Source organism: Ambystoma mexicanum, chromosome 9 (genome assembly GCF_040938575.1).
Source record: "Ambystoma mexicanum isolate Mex_15411 chromosome 9, UKY_AmexF1_1, whole genome shotgun sequence".
NCBI lineage: Eukaryota > Metazoa > Chordata > Amphibia > Caudata > Ambystomatidae > Ambystoma > Ambystoma mexicanum.
Genome location: NC_090931.1, coordinates 997,191,517 through 997,218,783, shown reverse-complemented (window position 1 = coordinate 997,218,783; position 27,267 = coordinate 997,191,517). Strand labels below are relative to the sequence as shown.

The following is a 27,267-nucleotide window of genomic DNA, read 5'->3' as shown; positions in this document are numbered from 1 at the left end:
CCTGAATGTTGATCAACAAGGCAATAATCATTCCCTCTCGATCCGAGACATCTTTCAAAACCTTAATTGGTGCATTTTTCCAGATTGAAATTGCCACCCCTCTTGACCTATAATTAAAAGAAGATCCATATACTTTCCCAATCCAACCTTTTTTCATATTTTCCAATTCCCCCTTTAAGAGATATGTCTCTTGAATAAAGCAAATGTCACTTTTCAGATCATTCAAATGTCATAACTCTTTCTCTTATGTATATTATTCAAACTGTTCACATTCCAAGTGACCACACACAGTTCATCACTAGCCTATTCGTATAATCAATTCATTCAAACCCCACTCTCGCAAATGAACTAAACTCAATAAAAAAAATTACAAATGTGAACCCAGACCCACCCCCTCTGAAACAGAAGCAAGACACCAACAACAACCTAACAGTAGTAAGTGAATAATACATTCCAATGCCCTGGACACTTCTCCAAAATTTGAAAGAACTCCAATCAAATATAGAAACCTGTATTTAAATACTCGGCTAACCCAGAAATCCTCCCCCACATGAATTCAAGCCACAGTCTAATTTCAATAATGTAGACCTAAAAATCCTCACCACCTTACAATGGACCATGTGCATCTAACCCACACCCTAAGTTATTGAGACCCATTGTAGGAAACCATTAAACCAAGCCAGCTTCTTGTCCAACTCTAAAGATATCGTGGGTAGAAACCAACTATCCTCGCATAAATCTCCATTAGCGAGCTGAAAGCAAATGAACCCAGCAGTTGTAAGCAGTAAAAACAAAAGCCAAAACGAGGCAAAGCACTGTCCAATCACAAGCGTATACCATGCAAATCAACCCTCTAAGCCGGGATCAGTTGTAAAATGAACACCCCACTTCTCGTACTTCAACAATGATGAAATTATCCACCACCACCAAAGAGCTAAAATCCCCAACCCTCCACACCGCAGCTACCTCGTCAACATGCGATCGTCTCATAGCATACATCCTAGCCTTGAATCTAAGTCACTCCTCTTACAATAACCCTTAAAGTCAGACGTCCTACCACCAGCCCCGTCAGGTAATAGTCTAACCCCAGATGTGACTTCCGCAATGAAACAAGCCACCATTTCTCTCCTAATGACCCCATCGGTTATAAACCGCTACAAGAAAACGATATAATTGCAGACCGCTTTCTAATTGTAAGGGCAACCTTCGCTATTTGTTATCCCTGGTGGGCATCTTTGTGATGGTTTAACCTTTATCAAGAGTGTTTAAGAGCAAGCAGGACCTTACCTGGGACGTGCCTCTGTATGCTCACTGGAATCCTGACCATTGTACCATTGATGGTAAGATTTGCAGGCATTACTGGGAACTTGAGAGGGGGACCATCAGCTAACTGGGTGGGCATCAGAGGAGCTCTGGCAAGCTCCTCTTGGTTTACCAAAGTTGACTCTTCCAAAGTTCTGCTGGCCCCACTATCCCTAGGGGCAGGAGTATGTACTCCATTGATTAGCACACTGTCTTTAAAGTAGTGCTTGGTATTGTCTGAAACGCTAGCATAAGCCTCTGAGACTTTAGGCTCCTGGGAACCCAGGGAAACTAGGACTACCTCAGATTCTATCCCACTGGGGCAGGAGACTGAGGAGAAGGATGCCCCTGTAATCTCCTAATCCTCATAGGAGGAGAAGGCCACACTCGCAGAGTGGACCCCAAAGGTTTTGACTTTACATCTGGGATCCCCCTTCACATGGTCACTTGCTCCACAAGCCACACAAGATCCATTGGGTCTTGGGACATAGGGAGGCGTACTGTAACCAGAGTTCTTTCTGGGAGTATAACTCCCACTACTCTAAACATTCTCTTGGGACTTACCCCTGTTTTTCTTTTTGTGGCCCTTTTGGGAGGAGGTTTTGTCAGATCCCCCACCCTCCTCATCTTTGTAATTTTTCCCCTCCTCCTGCTTTCCAGGAGTAGCCTTGTCCTTATGAGACACTCTGTGTGACACCCACAAATCTGCTGCACTAGCCAGCGTCTTAGGATCTATCTCCTTTGAATCCGCCAAGGACTGCTTAAGCTCAGGGGAACAAGATGCAGAAATATGTGCAAGCATGACCAAACACATCATACCCTCAAAGGTGGTGACCTTCTAGCCTTCAACCCATCCAGTCAAGTTCTTCAAGGAATCAATAACATAGGACACCCAGGTGTTACCTTCTTTCTTTTTGTACTCTCTAAATTTCTTCAAGTATTTAGCAGGAGTATGCCCAAACTTTAAAAGGAGAGTTTGCTTCAATATTACAAAGTGCTTTCAGTCGGCCTTTGACATTTCCATAATGGCATTGCAGCCAGAATGGGGTAGTTGACGGAGCAACCATGCAATCTTGTCAGCATCCGCAACCTCTTGTACTTCACATGCATACTCAAATGATGTTAACCAGTCCATGATGTCATTCTTTTCATCATACATACTGAGCAGATCTTTAGGAAACTGTGGATGAGAGGAGGACCCAGACCCATTTCCAGATCCCTTGGAGGAGCCAGTTGTTGCCTGAATCTTGGCCAGTTCCAACTGGTGATCCCTGTCCTTTAGTTTTTCTGCTTGCTGAACTCTCAGCTTTGTCATGTTGAACTCAAGCACCTTCTGCTTCAACAGCAGTTCTTGCTTCTTGAATTCAAACATTGCTTCAGCATCAGAGCCAACAGACAAAACTTGTGACTCTTCATCATCCCTGTCTTCATGGACCCCATGGATGAGGGCAGCAACGGCTCTGCTAGAGCTGTCAGTGGGAGCAGCCCCACCACCTTCTGCACTCTCATCTGAGGTAATGCCAATCCATGGTACCTTGAGCGGATAAGCCTCTCTCGGTACACAACATTCTCAGTGTCTCTGATTTGGAAGCATTCATGGTTATGTTAATTATTGCTTCCATGTTTTAAGATGGGTCGTTAGTCTTTACAGTTAGGTTTCTACTAAGGTCACTATGGGCCTCATTACGAGTTTGGAGGCAGCCATGCCCTTAATAAGGGCATGGCTGCCTCCAAACTCTGGTCCGGGTCCGTGGTCCCTGAATGGGGAAATACCGGGCCATTCCAACCTTGGTGGACCCAGTATTTCCCCATTCAGGGAACACATCCCCATTCGAGCTCCAATAGGGCTCAATGGGAATGGGGAGATAGCTAACAACGGGCCCGTTAATAACGGCCTGTTATTAGCTCCCTGGTCCCCTCGCGGGTCCCGCAAGAGAGCCTCGTAATAGGGCGGAATGGGTTTAACGGCACCGGCACCTTTACCGGCGCCATTTAACCCATTCCGCCTGGGTTGTAATGAGGCCCAATGTGTCCTGGTTAGGTGTAATCTGGGTACATTTACCAGTGTGCAACACTGGGTACCTTTAATCCTATCCCTCCGCTATACACCAATTTGTTAAGATTGATTTCTTAACTCTGACCTGGTAGGCAGAGGTTCAGAAGGCCAGCCTAGTTTTTTGGAACAGGGTAACCTTCTGGACAAGCCAGACCAATCAGGTTAGCATTGGCGGCAGTCAAGACTAGGTCTCAGGAGGGTTGAGGGTGATCAAAAGTCCCCAAGCACACACAGTAAACTACACCACAAATTACTCTGTCAGGTGTATATATCAAAAATACATATACATTTATTAAAGGCCTTTTAAATCAAATACAAGGTGAAACCCTAGCAAATTAACAGTACCAACAGAACACTATACTAGGAAACGTACAGTAACTACTGGCCTAAAGGAATATTAAACAATGCACATCCACAGCCTGTAACAGAAAAGGGTCAGACAGTGCAAATATACTTTAGGCAATTCTTCAAGAGTTTCAACCCTAACTAATAGGCAGTCCAATCCCTACGAAGCGTGGAGCCTTTTGCTCAAAAGTATGTTCAGCGGGATGCATTCGATCATGCGTTAAAGTACACAAGGGGCCTTTTCGAGGGGCTGTCGTGTTGCAGGAAGTGGGGTAAGGCAATGGGGCCACTGGTAAGTAATGCAAGTACTCACCGACCCTCGACGCACTCTGGACCAAACTTTGCCAGTCAAGTCCAGTTCGCTTGCAGATTAGAGTCCAGCAGTTGTGCGTCCCTCCGGCTTCCAGGGGCTGCGTTCCGGGACCTCAGTCTGTGGCAGGACAGTGGCGATTTCGCTGCTTCTGGTGAAGGGATCGGGGTAGTTCCACTGCAACTCGTCTTAGGGCTTGTCTTAGGGCACAGTGGGGCACAGCAGCAAGGCACCCACGAAGCTCGTCACCACAGGGGGGTAACACGGGTACTGAGTAGGCTCGGGTTCAGACGGACTCTCCTAATTCCAGACCTAGAAATGCTAGGTGCATGAAACTCGGCTGCAGAGTGCCTTCTACCAAGAGTTACGGTTCCCAAAGTCTCGAAACGGCAGAGGTTCCAGGGCAACGGTCCCTTACAAGCTGGTCATTCCACTGGGCGGTCCAAGAACACTTCCAAAAAGGCTTGTTTGCAAGTTAAGCAACGGGTGCCGAGAGTAGTTAGTTTTCACGATGTCGTCTGAGCCCCATTTCTTTAAACAGGACCCGGTCTTCTTTTTTCACCATTACTTTTTGAAAAGGTCCTTCTAGAGTTTGTCTCTCCGCGCCAAACTAGGTTTGGTCCCTTTGTTCCTACACCTTTGGCAGGCTTCAGGCAAGAAAGACCGCCTCTGGCGCCTGAGTGTCTGGGGTGGGCAGAAAGTGAGGGAAGTTACCAAAACACCCTATGCTTAGTCTCCTAGGAGACCAAATGCACGCTTGCTGACTGTCCGGCAAGAACAGCCAACCTACTGGGTGAATGGCAGCTAGGCTGGAATGAATGGGAGAAAACTGTTTAAAAGGCGAGCCTCTTGGCTTGGAAGGCATAGTCGACTACTGGAACGAAAGAACCGAAGACAAGCTGGAAGAGGACGGCTGCTGCAACTCCTGGACCGTTGGTTTGCCCGTGGAAGCCCTGCTGAAGGTCCGAATCGCCAAGTTCATCTCGACAGAGAAGCCCTTCAAGGACGACTTCTCCCTTTCAGTTAGTTGGACCAATCAACTCGTAAGCCACCTGGATACCATTTTTGGAGCTGGTTGTATTTTCCTCACAGTGCTGCAGGAAACCGAATAGCCAGGGAGGAAGGACACTAGTTTATGTGCTTGAGGACAGCTACCGGAATCGAAGATTTGCCAGTTTGCCAGCTTTGTGACCAGTCCCAGTGCAGTGCAGAAGTCCTGCAACGTCCTCCCTCTTGTCCCCACGACTGAGGCTCAGGAGATCTGCAGGAACTGCCAGGAACAGAAGTCCGCAGCTGCATCCTTTTCTTCAACATTAGGTACTGTGAAAACCCGACCAAGAGAACTTGCCTCTCACTACAAAAGTGCGTGAAACTTTGGCAACTTGCAGGCCTAGTCAGCTTGTGACCCGACATATAAAGCTTTGTTCTATGAACTACTTCTGAGAACCGTGGCAAAGACATTTCCGTTTAACTACCAGAACCATTTTTACTGATACAAGACTCTAGCCCATTGACTTTGGCCTACCTATTGCATTTGACCAACTCCTCTGGTGAACACAAACTATTTGCACTGTTTTAGAATAACTCTACTATTCATTTTATTAACTTATACCTTTTTGCTCCTATGTCAAATGCTCTGAATGCCATTTTGCTCCTCCTTCAGAGTAGTTTAAATGCCTCGGAACTGGATAGTGAGAAGTACTGTCGAATATTTTTGTGTGCTATTGATTGCCAATGTTTTCTAACTGTCTGTGTAATACATTGAGTGTTTTACCAAGAAACCTTGAGCATAAGAGTCTCTTTGAATAATTGTAATTATAGACCTCTGTGTAACACCCTTAAAGCTCACATTCCCTCTTGAGATAAGCCTTGGTGCGCAGCGCGCTACCAAAAACTGTGTGGTACAGACTTATACCAAAGGTTGGTTTTGCTTGGACCTGAAGTCATAGTTGTGTGTAGTGGCCCCAGAGGGAACTGCATACAAACTTTGCCTAACAGAGATCTGCTCGTATTCAACCATCCCAGACGTAGACCAATCACGGACCACAGTGGTCCCAGTCATCCCAGCACACCAGACATCCTGGCACCCAGGATGTGTATTGGAACTAGACATCTTCAGCCCTCATGCTGCGCGCACACACACACAGGGCATGCAGAAGCCTGTGAAAGCTTCGGTTTGCATGGGGGTCTGCATGATCAAGTAAGGAATTTTCCGGGTCTGGACCTGGGGAAGGCAAAGGGACAAAATGGCCAAAGGACAGAACAAAGGACCTCGTAGCAAGGCCATTTTAGACACTGGCCACTGTCCTGGGCCAAACGAGGTAAATGCAGTTAAGACCATAGGAAAGAGTCAAAAATGCTCTAAAGGTAACTGCTGCTACATCTTTGTCCTGGACACACTTAGAGACCCTAGCGCAGTGTACTGTAAGGTACATTGTGCACTGATAAAAATGTTACCAACACATGGCAACAAAGTGAAAGACTAAGGGAAACAAAAGTCTCCCAGTACTGACACGGCATGTCGGTTTCCCCATAATAAAATGAGCAAAAGCCCAGTGGAGTACAGCAGAAGGCTGGGCTCCACTGGTAAAAGTCAGGCTAGGATGGTCAAACAAAAGCAAAAGGTTGGGGGGTTCACAACTGGAGGGAAAATTACCCATAAATGGAAATTGTTCATAACACCTTCCGAACTGGCCGGCTTTGCCATCCGGCTCACTGCGGCCTTTACAATTGGATGGGCAAGTGCCCGATTAGATGGCTCCATGCCTGGAGCACAGGGGCCATATAGGTGGTTTGTTGTGGTGGCAGCCATTTTACTGCTATGTTCCATAAGGCTGAATGTAATTGGGTTGCTTCAGGCTTCTTGGTGACTGAGGATCCCCAGTGAGGGCTGCTCTCTCAGGAATTTGGCCGAGAGACGTTTGCTTGGCCTTTTAGGAATCACGAATAGAAGTCTTGGCTACTGGCCTTAAGGAAGTCAGTGGGCTAGACACTTCTCTAGAAGTGGATTTTACCACTCTAGACTACGCTGTTCATCTTAGTGCAGTGTACAGGTCGGTGATTGGAAATGTCATTGGATACTTGGGCTGGGGTCACCCTTTAAAGGATATTTAAAAGGATGACCTCACTGATATCCTGGACAGAGGACCCCCTCAAGGAACCTGTTTTGCCTTTTCACTCTTCACTAAAGAATAACATCTTGAACAATTGGCAAAAGCTGGATACCACTCCTGCTGTCAATAAGGGGCTGCTAAGGGAGTACAAGCCATCGGCCATTGACCCTGATTTCCTTTCCCCTGAAAGCAGCTACGTCAATATCCAAGGCAGCTTCCTACCTTACAGTCCCTCCTGACAAGGATGATGAAAAATATCATGTCCCGGGGGAAAGGGTCGCAGGGCTTCCTAAACATCATTCAAGATGGTAAGGATGCTGCATGCCAATCTCTTGAATTAGGATTGGATGCGCCTGACTGTGGTGGTCGATCTATGGCTGTAAGCACAGTTACAAGAAGATTTGCATGGCTGCATAAATAGGATTTTGCTCCCAGTGTCCAATCCTGACTTTTGGACATGGCCTTCGATGGGTCACACCTCTTTGGGGTAAATCCTCATGAAAGCCTAGAGATGCTGCAAGCTTCTAAGGCAGCCGCAAAAATCTTTAGGTCGCCAGCCCCAGTAACATCAAATGTCTTCCCAGAGCCTGAGAGGACGTTACTTTAATTTCGACTCCTAATTTGGAAAGAGGGGTAGAGGACAGATTGCCCAGAGAGGCCAAAGAAAGTTTGAGATGGCTCAAGAGGCTGTGGCAGAAGAGCAGCCTAGACAGTCACTTCTGCTTCACCGTCTGCCACAGCGCCAAAACCACTTTCAGTACTTAACTCACAGGTCTCCAGTGGGGGCAGACTAACCCAGCATCTCGGAGAATGGCAAAACATTATGTGACGGTGGCCAGGGAAAGGCAATCGCTTTTGGACCCCAACCACGGGGGTGGACAAACGAGGGATGATCACCTGGGTAGGGGGTCCTCAGGGTGTGGGGGAGAAGCAGCCAATGTTGAGACATAGTGTCCCCTTTTTCCACAACCCATTTTACTCTATCCCTGCTTAATTTAGGGGAAAGTACAACTCCCATAATTTCTCCCCACTTTTACGTGACAAAAGGACTGCACCAAGGAAGATGAGGAATGTGGTTAGGATTACCTCCCCTGACATGCATTAGCCCTGTCCCTGTAATGAGGCCAGGCAGAGTCAGGCACGTAACTCTAACAATGTACACCTGCCACTTATTAGCACTCCCTGTGAAGATAAAAGGTGGCATGCACAGGCACGCTTTGAGCGATGCTGGGTACAAGAAGGAACAGCTCTTCCAAGGCTGGTGTGAACCAGGCTGTGGAAGGCCACTGGGCTGATCGACAGTTGAGAGGATCAAGAGAAAGCCAGGCAAGATTTCCATGCTTTCGGGAGGCCGTGAGCGTTCGAAAAGCAAAGCTGAGTAAGCGGAGAAAAGAAACGGTCAGGTTGCTAGAAAGCGGCCTGCGACCCTCCCAGGTGAGGGGAGGTGCAGAAGAGGCGTTGGTAACTGCCTTGTGCTGCAGGAGAGAGATGAAAGAAATCAAACTTGCATAGCCGGTGAGTTATCGAGGCAAACTAAGTCCGGTTGATGTTAAAGGGAAAGTGACTGTAATGGGAAAGTTGTGTGTGCCGATATAACGCGAATGAAGAGAACAATTGTTGAAAAACAAGGAAAGAGATAAAGTCGCACATTGGATAGTCTCTGTGAAATGTTTTTGGATTGTGAGAGATATTGCAAGCAGAGATCAAAGGAAACCGCAATAAGGAAAGAAGGTTGAATAAGTGGAAAGTGACATTTGTGAACTGTGAAATATGCCAAGAGGGCAAACAAACTTTGGAGAAAGGCTAAGAAGGCAAGTGAAAGAGAATAAGAACCACAAGTGCCAAGAGGTATTGGTATTACACATGAACAGTTTGAAAAGGCTGAGAGGGCAGACTAAAGAGAGTGGAAATCCTAAGGACCAAGAAGTATTGGTACCACAAGAGGTTGATTGTGAATTGAAGGATTGTTAAGAGAGGTTGAAGTGGTCATGCAGAGGTCTACGTAAATTCCTTGCCGTCTTGAAAGTCTTCGACAGTGAAAAGATACGAGATACATCATGGGGAAGGGAACCCCACAAAGGGGAGACAGGCTCAAGCCCAGCAGAGGGAAGCCTGTGCAGAACTGTAAGAAATTGAGAATATATGGCAAGACTAGCGAAGACCAAAGAAGTGATTGAACTACCAGAAGTTGAACGCCTAAGATTGAACTGTTGAATTGTACCAGTAAGCCAAAGTGTGCAAGACTGACCGAACTGTGCCATCCACACATACTTTGTTTTTTGAGAGACTCTCTAGACCCCTATGGGGGACTAAGGGGTGGGGGTGGGGGGCGTTCGTGGGGGGGAGGTTGAACCTGGGGAAGGGATTTGGTGCTGAAGCCATTCTGACATTTCCTTTTGAGACACTATTTTCATTTTATATTCCCTTAACAGTTTGTTATTCTTAGAAGTAGGGCAAGGTTAGGTTTTCTTGGTATAGGCCTTTTTTTATTTTGACCAGACTGACTTGGACGTATTTGTTGCTGTTTAGTGGTCGAGATTGCTCCCATTTTAGAGTTAGGGCCAGTTAGGAATTCTGACGTCCCAATCAAAAGTGTAAATAAAGGTTTTCGAAACTTGTATCCATTCTGTCTGTGTCTACTATTGATAACCATGCCTTCCTCACAGTTACTTTGGATGCTTGGGCGCTGCAGAGAGTAGCTCAAGAATACTGTCTCCTATTATTAAAAAGGCTTCTGGATTGTCCCCCAAGCAAGAAATCTCTTCGGGAATCAGACATGTTCCTTCTGCAGGAGAGTCGTTCCCTGCTCTGGTGAAAGTTGCAGCGGAAGAGGGTACCTGTGGTGGAGCAATAGCAGGGTTTGTGCTCCACCTATTTTCTGATACTCAAGAAAGACGGAGGACTGCAACCCATCTTGGACCTGAGATGCTTAAATAAGTTCCTCAGGCAAGGCAGATTCAAGGTGGTCCTTCTTTCGCAGATCATGGTGTCACTCGATCTTCAGGATGCTTACTTTCATGTGCCTATACATCCAAAGCACAGAAAGTACCTGAGGTTCACCATGGAAAGTTCTTAGCATCAGTTTCGAATACTGCCTTAAGGGCTCAAATCCGCCCGAGCGTCTTCACCAAGTTGGTGGCAGTGAATCTAAGGGGGTGGGGGGTCACATCTTTCCCTACCTAGACGATTGGCTGATCAGAGCTTGTTCTCCCAAACAGGCTCTGGACTATCTCAGCAGCACCTGCCACACTCTGAACAAACTGGGCTTCTCCCTCAACTTCAAGAAGTCCCAGGTGACATCTTCTCAAAGGATTCAATTCATTGGGGCAGTCCTGGATTCTTCCTCACGGAAGGCTTAGCCTCATGAGTTGAGGGCTCAGCATATCCTGCAGATTTTTGAAAGAGTTCAAAATGCCCAACATCTGCTGGCATCCGACTTTGAGGTTGCTGGTCCTCATGGCATCCTGCATTTGCTGGTGCCAGCAATGGGCCCTCAGATCCCAATGGTCACAATTCTCAGGCAGAATGACAAACCTTCAGGTCCAGAGCAAGGCCGCACAGGATCTCCTGTGGTGGGTCTGCAAAGAAAATTTCATGATAGGGGAACCTTTTTGGCAACCCTGGCCGGAGAGGACAGTAGTCACAGATTCTTCCCTCGCAAGCTCGAGGGCCCACATGAACAGCGGTCTTTGGTTCCCATCAGAATCCAGACTACACATAAACCTTTTAGAGCTGAGGGCAATCAGACTGGCGCTGTGATAGCCTTTTTGCCATCAATACAGGGGAAGAACATCATGATGACAATGAACAACACAGTGGCCATGCATTACCTCAACAAAAGAGGAGGTGTAGAGTCACTAATACTGTGCAGGGAGGCAATGCAGCTCTGCTTTTGGGTAATGCAAAATGGAATCTCTGTGTCGGCTGTTATACTGGATATGGGTTGTTTGACCTAAAAAATGGACCTACTGCCCATTAGACCTAATTCTTTTTGACCTACTATGGAGGGAGATGCCCGCATTACCCCCTAATGTGGGGAGAGACCAGCCCCCCACCCCTGAATTCCACGAACCGAACCTCAACCTATTCCCTTACCCCAAACCTCATTTTTTTATTAAAGTGTACCATTTGACCTACCGAAATAGATCAAAAAGACTCGGTCAAATGGGAATAGGTCAACTTGGCATTAAGTCAACTGTGCCAATACCGTTGTTCTACTAGCCAGAGAGGAGACTACGACGACGTACACTCTGAGCAGAAACAGCAGAGTCTCTCATGATTAGGAATTAGCTCAGGAAGTCCTTCTAGAGATCTTCGCCCTTTGGGGAGCCTCTCAAGTAGATCTGATTGTGTCCAGTATCAACAGTCAATGCAACCTTTTCTGCTCCAGGTAATTTCTGCAGTGAGGGACACGTTTGTGGTGGACTGAGAATTTCCACTCCTATACGTATTCCCTCCAGTGCCCGTCATTCCTCATGGAATCAGGAGGTTGAGAAATTTCGGTAAGTCCATGATCCTGAAAGCTCCAGATTGGCCCAGGAGGACGTGGTACCTGGAACTTCTGGACATGTCCATCTGCCCTCCATTCTGGGTTCCTCAGAGTGCAGACCTGCTCTCCCAAGAGGGAGGCCATCTTTTTCACCCAGAAATCAGAATTATGAAGCTTCACGCTTTGTTTTTGAGAGCTTAAAATTGTTGAGGTTAAGATACAAAGACGGGGACCTTCGGAAGACGTCATGTAGGCGTTGCTTTCGGCCAGAAGACCAAAACAAAAGCACTGTTTATTTGCATTTATAAAGCACACTGGCAGCCCAGGGGCATCGAGGCACTGTTACCAGAGAGTGACTTAGTTACAGGTTACAACATTGCTACTGGTCACATGAGGCGTAGCAAGTTTGGAGCAGGTTGCATGGGTGGCATAGTAGATTAATGACAGGGTTACTTGGATAGGCAGCAGTGTTACATGCAGGACAATTCAATGCATGTAGAGCCCTATTGGTAGATACTGGGGGCTTTCAGATGAACAGTTGTGCTTTGATTTCTTTACAAAAGGCTAAGTGGGATGAGATCCCTCTGAGGTTGGGTGGAAGGGAGTTCCACTGGGTTGTGGCGATGAAGAGGAAGCTGGAGCCTCCCGCTCGTGCTTTTGTGGCTTTATGCACCGGGAGAGTAGGTTGGTGTATGGGCTCCTAATTGGTCTTTCTGTGAGCTGCCATTGGAATATATTTTGCAGCTGATGTAGAGCTAAAGATATTGATCATTTTACTTGTGATACTCCTCCGTTGCTTTCTTTTCTTCTACCCCTGCCCCATCAGGGGCTGCAGGTGTCTACTGCCAAGGGCTACCTGGTGGCACTATCCATCTTCAAACACATGCCAGAGCAGGGCTCTTCTTTTAAGATGCCAATTGTTATACAGTTTCTGAAAGGACTGACACATTTCTTTCCACTGGTCCCTTTTATAGTCCGTTTGGGATCTAAACTTGGTATTGACATTTTTAATGGGATCTCCATTTGAGCCTCTCCATTCGTGCCCACTCAGATTGTTGACTTTGAAAACAGTTTTCTCGGTAGCCATCACTTCTGCCTGCAGAGTAAGCGATTTACAGGCGCTTTCGTGCAAACCTCCTATACCACATTTTTTTAAGGAGAAGGTGGTCTTGAGGGTTAGCCCCCCTTTCATTCCCAAGGTGGTGAAGGAATTTCACATGGCACAAAAGTTTACCTTCCCCGACATTCTACTTGCATCCTCATCCTTCGAAGGAGGAAGAGAAGTTACATAGACTGCAGCCAAAAAGAGCTTTAAGCTTTTATATTGGCAGGTTGGCAAATGTCAGGCAAGACTATCAACTCTTTGTTGGTTACACCGGACGCAGACTGGGTCAGCTGTTAGATCATTCTGTGCATTTCAGAATGTTCTTCCTTGGCTGTGAAATATGTCCACGAACAATTAAGGGCATATTCTACCCGAGGTTTGGCAACCACTTCATCTCTGCAAGGAGGTGCACCATTGCAGGACATCTGTAATGCTGCACCCTGGTCTTTGTTACACACCTTCTTAAGCCATTACTGCCTGGATACCTTGTTTGGTCAGGATATTAAGTTTGGAAACGCTATTTTACACAACATAAACCAGTAACAAAATGCACTGCTCCGACCTCCCAATTATTTTTTTTAAAAACTGCTATTGGAGTCAATTAAAGATGAGGAATCTGTGGGAGGACAAAAACGAATATAATAACAAATTACTTGCCTCTGGTAATGTTCTTTCTGCTGGATGTTCCTCCCACAGATTCCTCATCGCCCTCCCAGCCTACCCCTCTAACTGTGGGTGAATTCTGCAAATTCGGACTTCCCTCTCTTTCAACGCCCATGCTGGTTATGTATCCTCAAGTCGGCTGTGCGAAAAGGTGGGAAAAACTAGAACTGAGTTAACAGGAGCAGTACGTGCTATTTATACCAAAGGTAGATGACGTGTCCAAGAGCGGATATGAAAGCCGCCGAGGGACATCTGCTTGACATTGCACCGCACCCTCTGCTGTCAAAAAAATTGCCAAAGCTGCAAGCAGGATATCTGTATATCAAAGATGAGGAATCCGTGGGAGGAACATCCAGTAAAAAGAACATTACCATGGATAAGTAATTGTTTCTTCTATGACGCCCACATCTATGACACTATGACACAGGTTGATATTACTCACACTCTTAAGACACACACTGTTATCACACATACGTGCACCTACGACATGTGGACATGCAACATCGCTCCTAAGGCACAGGCCACCATAACACTCCATCTGACCACATTCTGACACACAATCTTGGAACACATGCTCCTACAACACACACTACACACAATCTTACGACATGCTCTTACAACACAGAAACTTGCAACCCGCACACTTACGACACATACACTTATCCCATGTGCTGTTATGTGACGTGCTCTTCTGACACACACCTGTATCTCATGCTCTTACAACACGCTAATTCTACAACAAACACATCAATAATCACGTAACTGTTAAAAGTTTACATTATTTGAAAGACTTTATTTTTTTTACAAAAAAGTGAATGTTAAACCAACAAAAACGTAGTCTGCAAACATCAGAAAGGTAAGGTAACAACATAAAACACTTTTTAAATAAATACTAAAAATATATTAAAATCAACTATCATGGTTGGGTGGCTGGGGGTCGAGAAGAGTGGGCAGGGTGGCTGGGGGTAGAGCGAGTGGGTGAGGGTAGAGATAGTGGGGGTAGGGTAGGTGGGTCTATGTAGAGAGAAGGTGATTATGTAGACAGAGTGGGGGAGAGAGGGGTAAGATAGGAGAGTTGTAGTAGAGGGAGTGGTGTAAGGAATGGGGCTGGGGCAGAGAGCAGGGGTAGGGTCGGAAGGAAGGGGATGAGAGGAGGGGGTTGGTGAAGTAGAGAGTGTGTTTGGGGGTAGAATGGGTGTGGGATGGAGAGAGTTGGGTTAGGGTGGGTCGGAAGGGGAAGAGAGACTGGAAGGAGGTGGGACGGGGTAGAGTGTGTCTTTGGGGTAGAGAGTGAATCTGTGGGATGGACATAAACGAATATAATAACAAATTACTTGCCCCTGGTAATGTTCTTTCTCCAGCATGGGGTCTGGCATGGATTCACATGCTCATGAATATTCCCCGTCGTCAGGCTGGGAATCCTCGGTAAAGAAAAAACCAGTATCAGTTTCGTTTCTGATCTGTCTTTCGTAGTAATAACCAATCACTGGTCTCTGCGTCATACTGACCACAGCCAATGACTGCCCTCTACCTAAGCACCGCCTCTGGCAGCCATCTTCAGATTTTTACCGCACGTTCATGTGTTGGGATCCTCGTGCTATTGCTCTCGAGCGTTAGTGCTTTTTTTTTTTTTCGCGCTTTTTCACAAAAAACTTCGATTCTTTCGGTCAAAAGAGCCTCAAGCTCCACCGATCCTACATCCGATCAACGGGGACCCGTGTCGGATTCGTCTGTGCCCCCCAAGGGTGAAGATTTCGTCGAGCTACACTTCGGAGGACTCCAGAAGCTTCTCAGGCCCGGTCTCGGAGATGGCCCAGGAGAAGGGAAGCTCGACGCCCGGAAAGCTGTTCAGGGTCTGCCCTGGATGCCAGCTGCAGAACGTCTTTAAGGAGGACGAACACTCTTTCTGCCTTTACTGCCTTCATGAGGACAAGACGCACGTGGAGAAGGACTGTGCGTTTTGCGGCAACATGTCGGAACGGACCATGAAGGACCGCCATCAACGTCTCGCCAACTGGCTGGAGGGTAAGAGCCCGTCTGGCGAGAAGAAGAAGAAATCCGAGCGGTCTTCTAAGACCTTTGAGGGCGCCCCGGCGATGGGGGCCCAACATAAGGCTAAGCACCGCGAGTCCGCTGGCACCGGGAGCGCCGAACGGTCGGGCTCTACGGGCGCCAGGCAGGGCGCACCCTCCCCGGCACCATCAACCACGAGCCAACGCTCTGGGTCGGGTAAGAGGAAGGCCGAGCACCCGGCGAAGCTCCTGGAGAGGCCCCGGTCGAGCTCTAAGGCAGAGGAGGAGCGTGGCAGTGCCCCCTCCCTCAAGGATAAGGCGGTGAGCGCACCTAAGGTGGTGAAGGCCTTGATCCATCCGACCAAGCCCTCTATCGAAACGGTCGCGGCGGCCCTGGCTCAGCCTGTGGAGGCTGCACCAGTGGTGGCGACCTCGGGGCCCAGAATCTCCCTGCCTCCTCGGAGGGAGTCTTCTTTTGTGCCCATCGATAGGACCCCCGTGAAACCCTCCGTGGGGAAGAAGAAGGGGGGGCAGGGCGTCGTCGTAGATTCGGCCTCAACCTCAGAAGAGGAGCTGATCGAGGTCTTAAGCCACGGCCTAGGCGTGGAAGAAGGCCAGCCCGTCGGAATGGACCCCGACGCAGGTGACGACGACGACATCGTCGAGGATACCGACGGGGCCCCTGCTCGCCCGTCGGACTCCCCTCAGCCAGCGCCGCGAGACAACTCGGCGGCCATTTTGTTGGCCATACAGTCCTTATGCTCCGAGATAAGGACGAGGCTACCGTTACCGACGGAGGAACCTCTCCCGTCGGGGGATCCAGAACCGGGACCTTCTGGTGTTCCCCCTACCAAGAAAAGAAGGATCCATCCACCACCTCCTTTTCAACCGTCGCGCCCCGTCCAGCCCTCCTCCCCGTCCACCCGAGGGGATGATACGGGGACTGACACGGCAGCGACGGGTACGGACGACGAGGATTTTCCGTCGTCGCCTCCCGCCAGGGCTTCTCCGCCCGACGAGATCGGATCTTTCCACTCCATGATCTCCAGGGCTTCCGAGCTTTTCCAACTCTGCCCTGAGGAGAAGAAAAAGGAAGGCTTCCTTTATCAGCGGCGCGAGGCCAAGAGGAAGACGGTCCTCGCAGTGCCTCTGTTGGACGACATTTGGGATGAGGGCCTTTCCCTCCTCAAGAACCCTTCCACGACGCCAGCTAGAAGAGACCGGTACGAGAAAAAGTACCGGGTCCCGGACACGGCCCCCCTGTGCCTCCGGGCGCAGCCTACCCCGGATTCCGTCGTCTCCGCGGCAGCCAGGAAGAAAGCGGGGGGGGGTGCGGCCTCCACATCGACTTCCCCGCCGGCGAGGGAAGGAAATTGGATGCTATGGGACGTAGAGTCATCTCGTCGGCAGCGACGACGATTAAAGCGGCCAACGCCTTGGCTATCGTGGCTCGCTACGACAGGGAGCTCTGGTACAAGATAGCTCCCCTGCTGGATTTTCTGCCGGACGACAAGAGGGCGGAGGCCCTGGAGATCCTGCAGGAAGGTGAGGTGGCCTCGGACCACGCCATCACCGTGGCGACGGACATCGCCGACACTGGGTTCCGCCAGCTGGGCAACGGCGTTTGCCTTCGACGTCGTGGATGGCTCAAAGCTACGGACTTCCGGCAGGACGTCCAGACCAGTGTCCTGGACATGCCCTTCGACGGGAACAATCTGTTTGGGAAGACAGTGGACGATTCCCTTCAGGCCATCAAGGCGGATACTGAGACGGCCCGGGCCCTTGGAGTTCTGCAGCAACGACGGACGCCCTTTCGGAGCAGCGGAGGCAAGGGCGCCTCCAAAGGTTCCGGCGGCGGTTTCGCTTCCTACCGTCAAGCGGCCCGCTCGTCGTCGCAAGAGGCCTACAGAGGACGAGGCAAGTCTAGCGGACCCCGCCGTCGTCGCCAAGGAGGTCAAGGCGGCAAGGCCGCGTCCAAGCAGGATTGAACCGGCCGTGGGGTCGGGCCCCCACCGAAGCACCCCGGTGGGAGGCCGGCTGGCGGGCTTCGTCAGCGTGTGGGAGTCCATCTCCACCGACCGTTGGGTGCTGGACGCCCTGGCCCGGGGCCACGCGCTCGAGTTTCAAAGAAGGTGCCCGCGCGTCCCCCCCGTGGCCAGGAAAGAACTTCACGCCCCTCAACTTCTCCTGGAGGTAAAGGCGATGCTCAGGAAGGGCGCCATCGAACTCGTCCCAAAGGGGCTTCGGGGCTCCGGAGTCTACTCGAGATACTTCCTCGTGAAGAAGAAGACGGGAGGATGGCGCCCCATCCTAGACCTGCGACGTCTGAACAAGTTCATCAAGGCGCAGAAGTTCCGGATGGTCACCCTCCAGCACGTCCTGGGTCAGCTGGAGGAAGGAGACTTCCTATCGTCGTTGGATTTGGAGGATGCCTACTTCCACATTCCCATCCTAAAGGGGCACCGGAAATTCCTCAGGTTCGTGGTCCAAGGGCGTCATTACCAGTTCAAAGCCCTTCCCTTCGGACTACGGTCGGCACCCAGGGTATTCACCAAGTGCCTCGCACCGGTGGCGGCGCAGCTGCGCCGCAAGGGGATTCACGTCTACCCCTACCTGGACGACTGGCTCATCCGCGCCAAGACGAGGGAGCTCGCCGTGGTCCACACGGCAAGGACCGTCCAACTCCTCACGGACCTGGGATTCTCCGTGAACTACGCCAAATCCCACCTGGTGCCCGCGCAAGTCGCACTGTTTCTTTGAGCGAGGCTCGACACAGTGTCCCTTCTGGCCTCCCCGTCGGAGGAGAGGACCAGGACCATCTTGGGCAAGGTGCAACGGATGTTGGTGGCCGACGCGGCCAAAGTGAGGTCCATCAAGTCCCTCCTCGGGATGATGTCTTCCTGCATCTACCTCATTCCCATGTGCAGGCTCCGGATGCGCCCGTTGCAAGAATTCCTGGATGCGCGCTGGATCCAGACGACGGGCAGCTTCGAGGAAAGGATCAAGCTCGACGAGAGCTTCCGACGAGCGATACGGTGGTGGGGCACCCGCGCGCATCTGACGGCGGGCATGGACTTCCAGGCCCCAGCCCACCGGGAGACTGTGACCACGGATGCCTCCCTGGAAGGGTGGGGAGCGCACACCGAAAATCTGCACGCAAGGGGACTCTGGCTCCCGACGGAGAAGTCCCTGCATATCAACGTCCTGGAGCTCCGTGCAGTGTTTTGGGCCCTCAGGTCCTTCCTTCCGTCCCTCAAGGGCAAGGTGGTGAGGATCTTCACCGACAACACCACCACCATGTTTTACATCAGGAAGCAGGGCGGAACCAGGTCCCCAGCGCTGTGCAAGGAGGCGCAGGACCTGTGGCATTGGGCCGTCGCCCAAGGGATTTTTCTGGTGCCGTTTCATCTGGCAGGGATAAAAAACACCATCGCCGACTCACTCAGCAGGGAGCTGCGCTCGTGCCACGAGTGGGAACTACAGCAGGATCTGGTGGATCGCCTCTTCTGACGGTGGGGCACACCCCAGATCGACCTGTTCGCGACGGCGACGAACACCAAGTGCCGGAGGTTCGCCAGCAGGTTTCCCCAGACGAGGAGCATGGGCGATGCTTTCTCGTTCCCCTGGGAGGGCCTGTTCCTCTACGCGTTCCCTCCTTTGCCTCTGCTAATCCGGCTCATCAACCAGCTCAAGAGGTCACGGTGCAGGATGATCCTCGTCGCACCTGCGTGGCCGAGGCAGATATGGTTCCCGGACTTGCTGGACTTGTCAGCGTCCCCGCCGATCAAGCTGCCGGCGGACGCGGATCTACTCTCCAGGGAAGGAGGCGCCATCCTCCACCACGACCCGAAGTCGCTGAACTTGCAGGCCTGGCTCCTGCAGCGCTAGAGTTTGGAGGATACGACATACCGGCCGATTGCAGAGAGGTTCTTGCAAAGGCCAGGGCGTCCTCGACTCTTAAATGCTACGGACACAAATGGAAGAGGTTCTCTGTCTGGTGCCGCGCACAGAAGATTAACCCTCTACGGATTACGGCTCCCCAAGTACTGCCGTACCTGCTGACGCTGGCCAAAGCTGGTCTGGCACACGCGTCCATCAAGATTCATCTTGCTGCGATCTCCCGATACACCAGAACCACGGGGCGGACGTCCTTGTGGTCTCATCGTCTGGTGAAAGAGTTCATGAAGGGACTGTTCAGATCGTTCCCGCCGGTGAAGGCTCCGGCCCCGGCGTGGGAGCTCAACGTGGTGCTGACCAAGCTCATGGGACCTCCGTTCGAGCCTCTGCACTCGGCCCCGTTGAAGTTTCTATCGTGGAAAACAGCTTTTCTTGTGGCCATCACCTCCGCACGACGAGTGGGAGAGATCCAGGCCCTTTCCTGCAAGGCCCCGTACTTGACTTTCCACGACACAAGGGTAGTGCTCAGGACGCACCCCTCCTTCATGCCCAAGGTACCGTCGGACTTCCATCTCAACGAACCCTTGGTGTTACCTGTGTTCTTCCCGTCGCCTTCGTCGCCGGCTGAGAGGACTTTGCACTCGCTGGATGTAGCTAGAGCGCTGAAGTTCTACGTGGACCGCACGAAGGGTTTTCGGAAGACGTCACAACTCTTTGTGAACTTTGGACCTGTCAATCAGGGGAAGGCTCTCTCGAAGGCTTCCATCTCCAGATGGCTCTCCGGCTGTATCATGTGCTGTCACCGGTTGGCCAACCGACCGCTGCCTGGCCGTCCGAGAGCCCATTCCACCAGAGCGATCGCAGCTACCACGGCGTTCCTATCTGGTGTGCCCCTGCTGGACATATGCAGGGCTGCTACGTGGAGGTCGACGCACACCTTCACGAAATTCTACTGCGTCGATCGGGATTCCAGGGAGGAGTCCAGGGTCGGCCAAGCAGTGCTGCGCAACCTGTTCGCCTGAGGTGAGCCTGGTGAGGAGGTAAGATGCTTAATGTTGAGTTGATGTGATGCTTAATGTTGAGCCTTTGCCACCTCCCGTGGTTGTGCATGTGTGTACTGCTATGTATTCTTTATTCATGAGCATGTGAATCCATGCCAGACCCCATGCTGGAGAAGGAACAAGTTACTTACCTGTAACTGTTGTTCTCCAGCATGGGTCTGGCATGGATTCACATGCGAACCCTCCCGCCTACCCCTCTGCGGCTCTTCACTTGGTCATACTGCCACTTCACGTGCTTCCAAATCTGAAGATGGCTGCCAGAGGCGGTGCTTAGGTAGAGGGCAGTCATTGGCTGTGGTCAGTATGACGCAGAGACCAGTGATTGGTTATTACTACGAAAGACAGATCAGAAACGAAACTGATACTGGTTTTTTCTTTACCGAGGATTCCCAGCCTGACGACGGGGAATATTCATGAGCATGTGAATCCATGCCAGACCCATGCTGGAGAACAACAGTTACAGGTAAGTAACTTGTTCCTTCTGCTGGATGTTCTGTTTGAAGAAAGTGTGAGCAGGGTGGGTGAGAGGATGGGGTCGAGAGAGTGGAGTTTGGGTGGATGTTGGTAGTTTGCTGCAGGCATAAAACGTGAAGAACGGAGCAGCCTTTGGACGACTCGACGAAGTTGCCCGAAATAGCCCCAACGAAACCCAACTGGAACATGTAATAGGGGTGGGATGAGGTGGTGTGGTTGGCTAGAGAGGGTTGGCGTGGGGTGGGTGTGATTGAGTAGAGAGGCATCTTCAGGAGGCCTAAACAGATCTGCTATTGAAAAATAGCCCAATTGTATGCAAAATAGCCTAACATTATAACCTTACATATCACTGCGTGTCTGGTAAATGGAGAGCCGGGCATTGATTTCCGTCTTATAAAGCTGCTGATTGGAGCGACTATCGTTGGGGAACTCCTAATTGGGTAGGACAGTGGAGGAGTTTGGAAAGTGATATGGCCTTTTCATGCCGTGGCATTGCTGGTTGTTATGTCAACCAAATCTTTTTAGTTCAGAACCCCCCTTTTCTCTTCTGTAACAGTTGTTTCAGCAATTTTGTGGTGCAAACTCGACATTAATTCCCCAAAACCAAAAATATAAGGACATGGCGTGGAGGCAGAAAATACATTAATGTATCCTGTGCACATCTAGAAGTAAAATCTGAAATCCAAAATGTGTTGCAAGGAAATTAAGTGTACTCTTTCAAACTTTGGCATTTTTAGATAAGGTACCCTGGTTCAGCTGTGGTTAAATGCTACGGTGCTGGTTATTGGGCCGCTAAACTTCACTCCCAGTTTCCGATTTAGGAATTAAATTAACAGTGTAACAGATTTAGAATTACTGTCATGTGCCCTCCCACGAGGTCGAACAGAATGCGGAAAAGCCTACTTAAGAGGTGTGGAATCATACTGTACCACCAACCCTCCCTGTTAATTTTTTATGTCTAAATCTGATGCACCATGCACTGTAACGGGAATGCTTTTGGCAGCTGCGAGGACGTGAAGGATTGAGAATACATTTGGGACCTTAATGTGTTGAAGGTATCCGTAAGTCACCTTTCTTTTGAATAAACATTTGTGCACTAGCCATTGTGTACATATAACCACATAGCATGCAGCTATACCTCAATAAAAAAATAATGGTTTGCTCTCCTACTGTTGTATTAACAGCTGCAAATGATTTCTAACAGGGGCCAGATTATCTATCATTTGCTCCAGGTGTTAAACACTTAGCAAATACTTTGATAATACAGAACGAAGCAAATACTTTGATAATCCAGAACGAGGCAATCAGGTTTTGTCACACTCTGTATTATGTAAAAACATTTACACTAAGGAAAAATAAATCAGACTGTTTTTGTACTATGTTTTCTCCGAAACATTAAAAGTGTACTCACTACTTTTCCTTTCATGTTAATCAGCAAACATGGTAAATAAACCAGTCTGCTTAATTTTTGCTCTATTGAAAACACTTTAGACAATACAGAGTGGGGCTGAAATGTTTACTCCATTCCATATTAACCAAGTGGTGAAACTGGTGCTATATTCATTTGCTCTGTTTTTTTGCACAAGGACAAAGATATTATGATCTGCTCCAGGTGCTTTACTTAACAGTTTCCAAATGGCAAATGGCACTCAGACAATTCATAATACTACGGATTTCAAGATCGTATTCAGATTTAGAAAATAATGATAGCTAGGAATGTTATAACTTATAAGGCTACTGTGACGAATGCAGAAGTGCACACTTTACAGATGTGTTACTGTCAAACGAATGCCGCTTTTGTTCCACCAAAAAATATGCATCAAATGCTAGTGTGCTACAATTTGTGGATACGCTACTAATGTGCTCCCCTTAAAATCAGTACCTGACTGTTAATATCTGCAATGAAAGAGTGAAGTTTCTGTACATATTCTTGACACCTGGTTTCAAAATAAAGGATCTTTTTTTCACCTTCTTTTTTTCAGGCGGCTGGAAAGTACAGGCAACAAGGGAGAAATTACACTGTTGAAGATGGCGATATCATCTTCTTTAAATTTAATACACCTCAGCAACCCAAGAAGAAATAAACTTTGCACATTTGCTCACAAGAGAACCCTACTTGAAAAGTATATGTTTCTTTTTATTTTATTTAGACACATCTATCTTTAAATGAAAAGCCATAAACGTCTAGGAAAGGTAAATTCCCAAACAAAATAAGCTACTGTCGTTTGTTGTGAAATTAAAATGTGTCTCCACTGGTGAACACTTACAAACCTTCAGTGTGGATAGCTTTGCCTTTCAGACAATGAAGAGCCCTGGAACCATATTACTCTCATGATACTTCATTAATCTCCATCATGTTTGTCAAGCCTGACACATTTGACAGCGAGGACAATGTGGCTTGCCTCTTTTTGAATCTATAGATAATGCATGTTTTACAGTACTCCAGATGTCTACACTCAATAAAACATTTGACAAAACCGGCCTCAGTGTGTTTGGGGGATGTCTGTATTGACTGACTGTGGTGTGCTGACTGCGATACGGCACCTGCTGTATGCTGATTACCGAATTTTAGACATGTGTACGATACAATAACTGGCAGTTTGGGGCAGCAGCAATTGTGTCATAAAGTGGGTCTTTCATGAGAATCCGGAGATTAGTTTGCCTGCGTTTTTTCTCCCAAGGAAAAAGGTAATGGATTTACAGTTAGTGCATCTTTATGGGAATAAAATCGAGAGAAGCAGCGTATGCGGGTTTGACCAAATTGACAAAGGCGTTATTTGAAAAGACTAAGCGAAGCGATTGAAATCGATTCATTATGAAAATAGTTCTTTGTTCTTGCCAGCCTTGCTTTAAAATGATAGAATTAGGGGTTGACTAAAGGTTGTTTAGGCTTTTTTCCCATCTCTGATCTGTCTTCATGGGCAAATATGTTGTGTTTTTGCAGGATGTCATTTCTTTGCCTGTCCGGCTAAGCTCTTATGTGAGATAATGATAAGGCCACTTAACTTCCATCTCGATCTTGTCCTGTATAGCCATTCATTGGCGACAGTCCAAAGAGAAAATTATCACATCAAGCTAACGTGCAGTCCAGTGATGTGCTGTTCTCAGGTTTAAAGCATTGAATTTTCTTTGCATTCCAAACGTGTGCTTTGCAGGTGCGGAGTGAAGTCTTCTGAAAAGGGTGTCACATTTTCAATTTTATTTTTAAGGAAACAAACTATTATGTACTTAATTTACCTTGTAACAGTTGTGTGTTTTTCATGTTTATAACCAAATGAATATATAGTTCAGATTTCCAAATTATATTCTTTAAAACATTTCCAAGCCAAGGTTGCCAATTCCATAAGTGGTAACTTTGCATATATTATTTACAAAAATAGTGAAGGAAGACTGTGTGTAGTGCAGGCTAAAGTAGTGGACTCTAGGTGATAATGCTCCATGCATCTCTCTAGCTGTTGATTGCAATCACGACATGGGCAATCCCATCATAACCCTTCTGATAATCTGCAAGCCCCTGCAGATGGGGCCTACGAACAGACCTCGATAAGACCTATTCAGAAAACATGCAGACGCGGGCACATTTTAGGGATGTCTGCCAGCAATTTCAACAAAAAATATCTGCTTGTTTCCTTTTTTTCCAGCCAGGCGACACAAAAGGATAAAAGGCAAGATGAAAGACTGGAAAATATGCTAATTGCGCTATCCAAACTCAGACGCGAAATGGTGAAATGGACAAATGCAAAAAGATTTTAGCCAAAAAAAACAATAGTTGTGTACACTTTGAAGACACCTCCCACAACTCAAGGGCGACCGCCCTTGAGCGCCAAGAACAGCCCCCTAAAGCGAATACTTTTGGAAGGAGTCCTTCAAAATCCCTCTACAGCTCTGCCACCCTTTTCATGCATCTTCCCTCGCAAATAGTTCATTCCACCTTAGCAGTTAATGTTTTATTTTTAAACCGACTATCTCTGAAATCTGAGGATTCTCAGAAGAGAGTAAGAGTGTACATCCACCCAAAGTGTTGGCATTTTGTGTTTCCTCCTTGGCAATTCTGCCCACAACCAAAAAGAACCAGAGAGCGGCATCTCTGTGAACATACAGGTACAATGTTTCTCGATGTTTAAGAAAGTAAAATCCTCCTTCCTTCTTTTAAAGTTGGCATACATTCAGATAGAAAAATATTTTTCAAAAGCAGATGTCACAGAAAAAACACGTTCAGCCCAACCCTTTCCTCCATACTAATGGAATGTTGTCCACAGAAAGGATGGAACATGTTGCACAGCAAATATTTTTATATTGAAAAGGTCATTGGATGCATCTGATGTACAACAAGGCCTCGAACATGGTGCGCTATACAAGACCACTTTACATTACATTAGTCTGTGTTGCCAGCACTGGACCTACCTTGCGCATGCTCCCCATTCCAACTACCAGTCCCTTTCTCCACACTGATGTCACCACCCCTCAGTGCAGCTGCTGCACTCTCCTGGTGCTGTATACATTACCTATTTTGTTTGACCACACTACACCTATGCTTCAAGAGAACTGTTTTGTAAGGTGTGCTGTGCCATAGATCCTTTGCTGCAGAAGTCAACAAGCTTGGAGTACCTGTGCATGGATCACATCTGCGTGCTGTGTGTTTTGTGCAATGCACATTTCTGTTGCTCATTACACGTCCCCCAAAGGAGACCCGGACTCTGTAGCAATGAAGACTGAGCAACATCCTGTTCTCTCAGGCATCCCAGCTTTATGACCCACTCTCCACGTGCAACTCAGTCTGGCTTGGGCCTATGAGGTCCCTTACTGCACAATAAGGCAACTTTTTTGTGGTTACGCACATACTGCCTGGTTGACCTACGTTCAGTGGTTCCACTCAGGGGAGTGGGTTGCCTGGTACTAGGACTACTCCAGCAACCTATAACAAGTCAGAAGGCCAAGGGTTGCTCCTTGTCTGGGAAGGCTAGGTGTATAGTGACTATTTATAGTAAAGCTTGCCTGGTGCTTTGCACATGAATAAACAAACCATGCCTGATTAAGGGTCCCATCACATACAGCTCGCCCCTTAGGCAGTTTTCCCATCACAGCACGTTCATTTAATCGAAAGTGAAAGTCGCACACACCACTGCTCCTCCTACTAGTGGTGTGTGTGTGCACTGCAGTATGCCTCCACAGCACATGAAGGTGTGCCACAAGTTAGAGATTGGCAGGTCCAAGGTCTGCAAGAATGCATCAGCCTCTGGGTCCTCCACCTCACTGGGGAGGGCTCCCATGCCGTCCCCTCGTGCATAATTTGGAAGGCATACACCTGCCTTTGGGGTGTTTGCCTCCATCTCCAGAGAGGAGTCTGCATCATCCTCATGGTTGTGTTATACCGCTCTTGTGAGGTGTAGCCCGCTGGAGGTTCTGGCGGGCCTAGTTTCACCTTCACTTCTAGTTCTAGATTTTTCACCCTAATTTGAGTGACCGCCATTTTCTAGGGACCATTGCTATCAGGTTGCACCAGAACAGAGCACATCCGATCAGGGCTCAAAAACAAGAGTTCTGATGTGAGTTGGAGTGCATGTTGCCCAAGGCTAATGGCGATAGAAAGGGTACTAGAGCAGGAAACGTGGCGTGACAGAAGAACCATACAACTTGTTGACAGGCAATTGCTGTCTGCCACCCTACTCCTTTTATCCTTTGCCTTCTAATGTCCTTTTATTTCTCTAAATGTTCATACCCTTCCTTGGCTGCCATCTTGGAATTGTCTTTATCTCCCAAGTCCTACTATTTTCTTTGTCAATCCCACTCTTTTTGACGGGTGTCACTGACCCAGCTGACTGCATCATGTTCTCATGTTCTGACAATTCTATGCAACAGCACGCTTTCAGGCTGGCAAATGTGATTGCTATCATGGCAGCCTGCATTGTCAGATTGTGGCAGGACATCACAATTCTCTGAGAGGAGAGTAAATAATGTTTGTGAGGGTTGGCGGAAGCCAAAGTGTTGGCTCATGACATGATATAAGCGACTACAATCAATGTCGACATAGTGACAATAGTCTTGTATTTGCAACTGGATGTACATAGAAATGCCTTCCTAAGATGGACAAAGCTTGTTCAGGCTTTTTCAAATCAAGGCCATAGCGCGAGCCCCACTGTGGAGATTAAGGGATTATATTCTTGCACCTCTGCAATTCTGAAAAAAGGTAAGGGGGGCGGGGGATGCCATCTCTGGCCTGTCGGACACCAACATCTGCCAGTAAAGGGGTTCAAGATGGTCACTCCTTCCCAAATACTTTCACACTCCAGAATATGGTGTAGATGGGCACTATAGACTTGAAGGATATATAAATGCATATTCTGATCTGGGGCCCTCATTGCATGTTTCTGTGATTTGCTGCACAACACTAGTTTTTCCAATTCAAGGTGCTTCTCTTTGGCCTGGGCACTGCTCCCAGT

The 27,267-nt window shown here is 48.4% G+C and overlaps 1 protein-coding gene across 2 annotated transcripts in view; it reads left to right on the top strand.

Annotated features, from left to right (window-relative positions):
• The window catches only part of OLA1 (Obg like ATPase 1), a 1,322,767-nt gene extending 1,299,463 nt beyond the window's left edge, over nucleotides 1–23,304 (top strand). Inside the window, exon 11 of one of the 2 annotated variants that reach the window (XM_069616238.1) lies at nucleotides 22,810–23,304. In XM_069616238.1, coding sequence (XP_069472339.1) covers nucleotides 22,810–22,911 — 102 coding nt within the window. In that variant the 3' untranslated portion in view covers nucleotides 22,912–23,304. The remainder of the gene's footprint in view (nucleotides 1–22,809) is intronic. The other variant, XM_069616237.1, reaches the window with a different exon arrangement.
• The last annotated feature ends 3,963 nt before the right edge of the window (nucleotides 23,305–27,267 follow it).